The sequence below is a fragment of the Neurospora tetrasperma genome (assembly GCF_000213175.1).
Source record: "Neurospora tetrasperma FGSC 2508 unplaced genomic scaffold NEUTE1scaffold_4, whole genome shotgun sequence".
NCBI classification, from domain to species: domain Eukaryota; kingdom Fungi; phylum Ascomycota; class Sordariomycetes; order Sordariales; family Sordariaceae; genus Neurospora; species Neurospora tetrasperma.
Window position 1 is genome coordinate 695,941 of NW_009799102.1, and position 9,036 is coordinate 704,976.

The 9,036-nt window shown below is 53.2% G+C and overlaps 3 protein-coding genes across 3 annotated transcripts; all 3 read left to right on the forward strand.

Annotated features, from left to right (window-relative positions):
• Nucleotides 1-400: 400 nt before the first annotated feature.
• On the forward strand, nt 401-1,685 carry NEUTE1DRAFT_130250 (uncharacterized protein; the record flags this gene model as incomplete). The annotated part of the gene is made up of 2 exons (XM_009853541.1): nt 401-1,332; nt 1,400-1,685. The coding sequence occupies 2 exons, from the start codon at nt 401-403 to the stop codon at nt 1,683-1,685; spliced, it is 1,218 nt and encodes a 405-aa protein (XP_009851843.1).
• A 300-nt stretch (nt 1,686-1,985) lies between these two features.
• NEUTE1DRAFT_122803 (uncharacterized protein) lies at nt 1,986-3,209 on the forward strand (the record flags this gene model as incomplete). Its single annotated transcript, XM_009853542.1, has 1 exon — nt 1,986-3,209. The coding sequence occupies one exon, from the start codon at nt 1,986-1,988 to the stop codon at nt 3,207-3,209; it is 1,224 nt and encodes a 407-aa protein (XP_009851844.1).
• A 1,603-nt stretch (nt 3,210-4,812) lies between these two features.
• On the forward strand, nt 4,813-8,659 carry NEUTE1DRAFT_64610 (uncharacterized protein; the record flags this gene model as incomplete). The annotated part of the gene is made up of 1 exon (XM_009853543.1): nt 4,813-8,659. The coding sequence occupies one exon, from the start codon at nt 4,813-4,815 to the stop codon at nt 8,623-8,625; it is 3,813 nt and encodes a 1,270-aa protein (XP_009851845.1).
• Nucleotides 8,660-9,036: the final 377 nt, after the last annotated feature.

Below are 9,036 nucleotides of genomic sequence, written 5' to 3' on the forward strand. Positions count from 1 at the left end.
GAAGACTGGCAGTCGCAAAGCTACATAATCTGAATGGACAAAGGGAAGTGGGTTCGGTTCCAAAGTTTCACATGAATATCGTCTAATTTGATCGAGAAGGGACATTCATGAATGAGTGATGGTTGAGAAAGAGTTGCATCGTGAACCGTGTCTGAGGGTCCTGATAGGGCACCTAACAAATAGCAGCCATTGGCCAATCCTAAACCGCTGTAATCACTAATTCGCAGTGAAACAAGACTATGACGTAACCAAACAGGGACCAGCTCACAACCTTTTTTCGACCTCAGTCTTACCTAACCTTAACCGCCCCCCTCTCCACTCTTCCCTTCATGTCATCTCAATGTAAACAAAACCAAACATGCAACAACCCCCGGCAGTTTGAGTGGCTCACCAAAACAACATGGCGTCCTTCCCCCAACATCACCACGGTGGTAATCACCACAACAGCGACAACCACTCCGACCACGACAGTGACAACGACACCAAAATCAAATACACCCTCTCCAAATCCGGCCGTCCCTACACCCTCTCCCACAAAATTTATTTCCTCCGCACATCCTCCTCTTCCTCCTCCTCCTCCTCCTCCTCCTCCTCCTCCTCCTCCTCCTCCTCCTCCTCCGATGACAACAACGACGACGGAAAGCATCCAAAAACCATCCCCATCTCCCCCTTCCACGACATCCCCCTCTTCCACTCCCGCCACCAAGAAATCTACAACATGATCGTCGAAATCCCCCGCTGGTCCCAAGCCAAATTCGAAATCTCGCGCTCTTTACCTCTGAACCCCATCGTCCAAGACGTTTTATCCGCCCATCCCAACCAACCCCGGTTCGTGCCTAACCTGTTTCCTTACAAGGGATATCTCTGGAACTACGGCTGTCTGCCGCAGACGTGGGAGTCGCCGCACTACAAGGGTCCAGACGCGGACGCGGCGGAGGGCGCAAGGGGGGATAACGACCCGATTGATGCGTGTGAGATTGGTACGCGCGTGGCGTACACGGGGGAGGTGAAGCAGGTGAAGGTGCTGGGGGTTTTGGGACTGGTGGATGCGGGGGAGATGGATTGGAAGGTGTTGGTGGTGGATGTGAGGGATAAGCTTGCCCAAAAGGTGGATGATGTAAAGGATGTGGAGAGGGAGTGTCCGGGGTTGTTGGAGGCGACGAGGGATTGGTTCACGTGGTATGGGGTTCCGGAGGGGAGGAAGAAGAATAGGTTTGCGTTGGGCGGGGAGTGGAAAGGGAGGGAGTATGCGGTTGGGGTGATTAAGGAGTGTGAGGGGATGTGGGAGGAGTTGGTGAGGGGGGAGGTGGAGGGAAGTGAGGATGTTTGTTTGTGAGTGTTGCCTGTTGTTTTTTTCTTCGTTTCCTTGTCGTTGATGCTGACAATTGTGAATACCTAGGAAAAACACGACGCTGGATGGAACGCCGGGAAAGGTCGATCCGGAGAGTGTCAAGTTGCCGCCGAATGAGGACTTGCCGCCTGCCGAGGTGGAGCAGGATTTGGAGGAGGTAGCCTACGTGGATAGGAAGAAGGGGGATGAAGATGAAGATGAGGTCGGTACTGAGGATAAGGGGACGAATTACGAGGAAGACAGCATGACACATGATGACGAATGGGACGATTTAGCGAACGATTCTGCCCTCGACGACCTGAAAATGCTGAACGTCAACTTGAACTTCTGGTGATGGGGATGATGATGCTTGGGTAAGGTCTGCTGGCGGAACATTGACTTGAGTTTGCGGTGATGGTAATGGGCAGGTTTGAAAAAACATTGTAGGGCATCGTCACTGGTTTGTTATTTGGAGTTTTGTTTTCAGGAATCATCTCACCATCAGATCATCACAGGAAAACAGCACAGGGATGGAAACCAATACCGCTATTTAATCTGATCAAAATGTCACTCGTTAGCCTTATCACATTTACAACTTTCTACCAACCCCCCGCCCATCACTCAACTAGTAAGTCCACCACCACACACTCCATCAATGCAACAACTCCCCTGCGGCTGCTGCCGCGTCGGCCGCCGCAACTGCATCGAGCCCAACTGCCCCCGCGAATCCGAAATCTCCCAGAACAACCTCTTCTTCTGCCCCGTCGCCCGCGAGCGCAACCTCCACCGCACCGGCGAACCCGAACTCTGTCCCGTCGAGCTGCCCGCAGCCAGCTACACGCAGATTGCCCACACAGGAAGGTGTGCCAAGCATCGGAAAGAGATGGAGGATAATTTGCAGAGAGAGAAAAGGAGGGAGCAGAAAGAGAAAGAGAAGAGGAGGAGGGAGTTGGAACAGGAGAGGGAAAAAGAGGAGAGGGCGAGGAGGAGAGTTAGTAATTTGGGCTCGATTCGGGAGGGGGTGGTTGAGACTGGACATGGAAGGGGGAGTGGGAGTGGGATGGATGCGAACGAGCTGTTGCATTTGAATGCGGTGCTGGATGCTCGTGAGAGGGCGAGGAGTACGCAAGGTGTGGAGGTGGAGCGGGGTGTGGAAGTGGTGCGTGAGAGTGGGCTGGGATGGGTGGATGAGGGATTAGAGAACTTGACGCTGGATGATGAGAGGGAGAAGACGGTGGTGGCGCAGGAGGAACAGGGAAAGGGGGAGGAAAAAGAAAAAGAAGAAAAGGAGGAAAAGGAGGAAGAGGAACAATTGGCAAAGTGGAATCACAGGACGAAGGAAGACAGGGAAAAGAGGTATAAAGAAAAAAGTAAGGAAGAGAGAGAGATGATGGAGAGGGCAAGGAAAAGGTACACTGGCATTGATGCCTTGGGAAAAGTCAAAGCGGCAACGACCATGTTGGAAGAAATGGTAGCAAAGGAATGGGATGAAGATGCTAGTGATGGTAATGAGGGAATGCCTGAGGCACAGAGAGTCTCAGAGGCACTCCGGCGTCGTAAAAATGAGACGAACCGGGAGCTGAGCTCATTGATGGCTAACCGTAGTGTTTCCGGGAACTCCATGCTCCGGCCCGCTGGTGATCGACCGGCCGGAGATGGGGCACGGAGAGTCTCGGGGCCGCTGCGGCGTCATGGGAATGAAACTGACCCGAACATAAGCTCAGTTGTGACTGGCCATTCGAGTAGGAGTGTCTCTGGGAACTCAGTGGCCCGACTGGCTGGGGGTGCTAGGCCCGCCGGAGGTGCCTATGAGGACGTTGATGATGAGGTCAATAGAAGGGTGGATGAGGATGGGGGCAATTTGTGTGATATGGATTAGTGAGGTAGTCTAGTTGGGTATTACCAAAGTTTGAATTAACCTTACAATTCTGACGGTACGTCCACTGTCATCGGTGGATGAGTCTGGTTGTTGCATGTTCCTGCTGCGATGTGTGACCGATTGTGCTGGTAACTACACCTGGTCAAATGCACATTATGAGCTCAAAACTTAGTGCTTTTAAACATCCAATTACAAGGGCCGCTGGTCTAGTGGTATGATTCTCGCTTAGGGTTCAATCCTGAGCATTCTTGCGAGAGGTCCCGGGTTCAATCCCCGGGTGGCCCCATTCTTTTTCATCTTTTTCTATGACTGATTGCAGTCATCTTTTGCATTTTCTACCTAATCTATTAATCCTTTCACCGTTTGTTCAGTTTTTGTTCCATCTAACCAATCCTTTTTGCACGTAGTTATAGCATGGGTTGCTTTTTTTTCGTTCTTGGAGAGCTGTGTAAAATGGGAGAGTCGCAACAGCATTGCACGAGGAAAGATGCTAACGAGAACCGATTAGAAGGTGCGGTCCGTGTACTGGGTGGATAAAAGCTGCAAACTGAATTTCGCTGGGATTCCTGTACTTCTTCTTTTTAACCACAACAACCAATCTACCTAAAAATCATCACTTCTTTTTTTTTTTTGGGCCGATATGTCGTACGCTTACAACAAACGTACCATCACTACCAAGCATGTTGACTCAATTGTTGCAGCGCCTAGGTTTCGAGCCCAGAACATCATTGTCTCGTCCCCGCTACCCTATGCGCATTTTACTCTGCGGCCGTTCCTGCTGGTTGCAGCCACCGCCGCCGCTAGGTTGTTACCAGCACGGTGAGTTCAGCTGCTCGGAGGCTGACTGACTAGTTTGCGTGCCAGGGGGCCAATTCGTAGGCTTGTTGCCGTGTTATGTCTTGTGGTTGATGAGGAAGAAGCCTGCATTGGCGCTATCTGACGCCATTGGCTTCTTGCCTCCAATGAGCATGTGGGCAGCGAGCTGAATGATGCAGGTCTCCGCAAATCTAGACCCGCGGCGCACTCTCCTCCATCATGACCGGATGCCTTACTCTTCCAAGACCCACATGTATCTTCGGCTCAGGAGCGATTCATTGCCCGTGGCTTCTGTGGAAAGTAGGGACTCTCACGCCACTTCTTCAACGGAAGTTCTCTAGCTTCCAGACCAGCATGGATACAGCCATGGATGCACACCTGGCTGAGCTATTCAGTGTGGAAGATCTCTTTTGGTTAGGGCGGCCGTTGCTCAGCTTGCCACATGCGTTCTATTTGGGCAAGACATGAATGAACCAAGGCTTCAATATCATACAATATCTGCAAGAGAAGAAGCACCTTGCCTGGTTGGAGCATCGGAGCTGACTCGATAGTCGCTTGGATGGTGGCAGGGTCAGGGACCATCCGGTATCATGGGGTTTTGACCTTTCAAGTCGATGTTTCTTCCCGAATATCCTCAGAATTTGATCTTTTCACTTCACTCAGGATCGATTGAGCCATATCGACGGGTTTCTCTCTCATCACCATCACTTCTCATCTTGCTAAGTCAGTTTGTATGTCCCTTCGACTCCACACCTACCTCCGCTGACCAAGAATAGAACCAGACACGATGGATGCAATCAACAGCAGTGCCAAAGAGTTTGAGGTATTCGCTCTTCAGCCAGCTCTCGGGCAGAATATCCAGCTCGGGATGCTGTACGACGTTCGCAGCCAGCAGTTCTTTAGCGGCATTTCGCTTTGGAAAGACTCGGAAGTGAATGCCACACAGGCTGTCGACGACAAGAAGGTCCAAAGCGCCGATTATCGGTTCACATACTCGCTCGACGAGGCCCGAAACGACAACTCGCTCAGTATTGAGGGATCGTTGGCTCTGGATCTCAAAGCTTTCAGCGCCGAAGGATCAGCAAAGTATCTGAGCGAGAAGAAGTCCAGCAAGCACGAGGCACGACTCAATGTGTCTTGCACCATTGAGCGCAGAACACGCCGCATTCCCATGGAGGTTCTTTCCAAGATGACGTACGAGAAGCAGCTCGATAGTCCTTTCTACACCCACTTTGTCTCCGAAGTGGTTGAGGGCGCGAGCGCAACGCTCACCTTTGCTCGTTCCTGCTCGTCGGAAGAAGAAGCCAAAGAGATTACAGGCAAGCTCAAGATCAAGGTCGTCTCGATCCCCGTCAGCGGAAGTGCCAAAGTCGAGTTCAAGGAGGGGTCCGAGAAGCTCATGGAAAACGTCAAGATTTCGTACAGCGGCGCCATGGCGGAGAATGTCGCCAGCCTCGAAGACGCCCAACGAGTTGCCAAGGAGATGCCCTCAAAGCTCATGACGCAGATGAATACGCTCAAGTACAAGCTGCTGCCGCTCTCCCTCCTCGACAGCAAGGCGAACAAGCTAATCCGCAGCATCGATACCGGCCTCATCACCAAGACTGCTGAAGCTCTCAATGCAGGAAACGAGGCTACGTTGTCGCTGAAGGAGATTGCAGCGGATGAAGTGTTCCAGAAGACCTTCCCCTCCATCCGAAAGCAGATCTCAAACTTCCATAACGAATTTGCGGCGGCTGAGACCAACTTCACGTCGCAAGTTCGACAGTTGTTGCCAGAGCTGCGGGATGGCAACACGGATGCTAATAAGAAGATTGCCGAGCTGGAGAGGGTCGTTGGCCTTCATTCACGGCGCACTGAGATTGCCCAGCAATTCGTCACCGCCAAACAAGATGAAGCCCGCATTCTTCGCGAGACAGTTGCTGCCTTGTTGGCCGACAAGTTCGAGGATCATCTGGGAGGACTCAAGAGCGGAAGCCTGGTCGACGCTGCGCCCCCCCGCCTGTTGCTGTCCATTGGAGGCGGTGCCATTGGTGTACCCACGCATCCGCTCCAGACAAGTCTCGCGTCGGCTTCTCTCGATAACCTGGACTCCGGCGACGATGCCGATCTCCCGGTCGAGGAATGGTTCGAGAACTCACAAACGCGAGCCAACCTGGCAAAATCGTGCAATGACATACGCGAACAGCGCAAGATGGCGATCCCCGGTGTCGATGTTTCTTTTGGGGTTGCGAGCATCGCCGTAGCGACGCGCGGTGGCAAGAAGGCAAAGACCAACATTGGTGACGTGATCCTGCAGAAGGACGGCGTCCTCTCAATAGTCACAGGCATGCTCCCCAAGGCGCCATCTCGGCCGACACTCACCGTCAAAGATCAGACGCTGACTGTGAAGTGGTCTTCAAACCGTGCGGCGGAAGAAGAGACTGCGATCCCGACAACTGGCTTTGCTCTTCGGTATCGCCGGGTTCTTAATTCCAAGAGAGACGGCCCGTTCCCTCGGGCTGGGAAGAACGAGTTGTTCCGAGACGTCAGATGCCCTGCGACCGACGACACAATCGAACTCGAGGACCTGTCCGACGATTGCGACTACCAAGTCGAGCTGAGCGTGCAGACCTGCGTGGGCTCATCGCCTTGGAGCCCCAAGGCTGTCGAGCGCACCCAGAGACACATGACTGAACCCGGCAACATGCTTGATTTCTTCTTCAGCAATAAGGCCAAGCTCACTGCTACGCCGACTTCGAACAGCAGCAAGCCGTGGGATTTTGACAAAGACAGGAATGCGCTTTTCCTCGGCTACACGGAATGCCTCGAGCGGAAGACCAACGTCAAGGGTTTCCAAGACGAGGTTGCAGTGCGCATAGTCGATGTCGCCACCGAGTACAAGCCAGAGATCCAGTTTCCGGCGCTCGAAAAAATCAACGAAACCATTGTCGCCGTCTTCATCGGCCCTAGCGGAGCTGGCAAGAGCACGCAAATCAATGCATTTGTGTCCTACCTCCTCGGCGGTGGGGTGGACGACCCAGCTCGCGTTCTTCTCATCGACGATCGCAAATTCAAACAGTCCGCATCGGTTACGCAGCTGGTCACTTGCTTCCGCATCCGACCGTTTGCGCCTGTCTTTGAAAACAAGACGCTGATGATTGTCGACACGCCTGGCTACGGAGGCTCCCGAGGTGTTGAGGGCGATGCCTTCGTCACCGCAGCCATGTCCGAGTTCTTTGGCACGGTCAGTCATGTCAACAGCGTCATCTTTGTCTGCAAGGCCAACGAGATGCGCACAACGATCCTCAGCCCTGTCACCACCTATGTCTTCTCTCTGTTCGCAAAAGACGTCCGCAAATGCCTCCGCACGCTATACACCTTCAGCGATGACGGCAAGGTCCCTGCTCACGACACCCTCGAAGAACTTCAGTGGCCGGTCGAGAACGGCGAGGTTCAAGTCAACAACTCAGCTTTCGGGCTCGATCTACAAGGTCGCGAGGTTGACAGGAATATCAGAAGCCAGTGGATCGACTCAATCAAGGGACAGTTCCGGTTGCAGGAAATGCTCCTCAAGATGACACCTGTGCCAACAGCAGGCAGCGCCGAGGTGACCAAGAAGCGAATGCAGCTTGAAGAGAAATGCCAGCTTGCCGAGGGCAAGATCATGAAGACTGCCAATGATGCGCAGTTGATCATTGCCCAGCTGAAAAGCCTCGCCCTCACCATCGAAGCCGCACCCAACCAGCAGATCGCCCACAAGTACATCGAGACGTCCACGAGAGATATCCCGTCGGGGAAGCACGCCACTCTCTGTACGATTTGCAACTACACCTGCCACGAACTCTGCGACTGCTCGAACGATGACAACACATACTATTGTGCGTCCATGAACAACGGAGAATGTACCATGTGTCCGAACAAATGCAACCGGACCAAGCATCACAAGGCCAAATTCATCATCTTCGCTGAGGCGAAGACCAGGTACATCACGCCGCAGGAGCTGATCGACAAGTGGAACGAGGCCAACAACATGCAGGAGGGCGCCCTGATCGGGCTCCTGGACAGGTACCTGAGCGCGCAGGCGATTCTGCGCCAGGACATGCTCAACCTGGCCGACCTCAACGACCGGCTGAAGGCGACGGCGCTCATGCACGACCCCAGCGGCCTCATGAACTACGTGGACCTGCTAATCATATCAGCCAAGGCGGGCGTCAAGGAGGGCAGCGCCAACGAGACGCTGATCACGCAGCTGACGACGGCGCGCAAGACGCTGCAGCTGCTCAACGAGCTCAAGAGGAAGGACAGGCAGATCGGCGGCGACCTCGTCATCCTGGTGGACGTACTGGATCTCGTGCGTGGGGAAATGATGCGCAGGATGGCGCTGAGCGCGAACGACCGAGTGGCCGAGGAGAAAAAGCCGTGTTCGCTGTATAATGACTTGCTCCTGAAGCTGCCGCTGGATCTGATGAAGAAGGCTCCGCCGCCGCTGAGGACGCAGAGCATGATGAGTAAGGGAGCGCTGTACGAGGAGAATCTGAAGGCGGTGGTGAGCTTGGTGGAGCTTGTGCTCAAGGATGGCGGCGTTGTTGCCGCGCTTGTGGCCACTCCGGCATCGTAGTGGTTGTACACGTAGCAATCGCGTGGGCTTCTTTCTTTTTGTTCTTGGGGAGCTGTGTCCAATGAGAAAGCCGCAAAAGCATTGCAGTTGGAAAGACGTCAACGAGAACCGACCTACATCTCTCATATCACTCGCTCGCAACGCACCCTATCTAGTCCATAGTAGTCAGTCAACACAATTTACATGGGAAGATTTTCTGAGCCATCATCAATGAACCAACCTCGTTGACGTACATTCTCTTAATCAAGAAATCTTCCATCTTTACAAGGTCTCCCTTCTCGAACATCCTCCACACCACCCACTTCGCTCCCAAAACCCCATCAACACATGCTCCCTATTCTCACCACAACCTACACCAAAAAAAGCAAACAACATAGCTCGCGACAAAGGACAAAAAGTGACATTATAAGA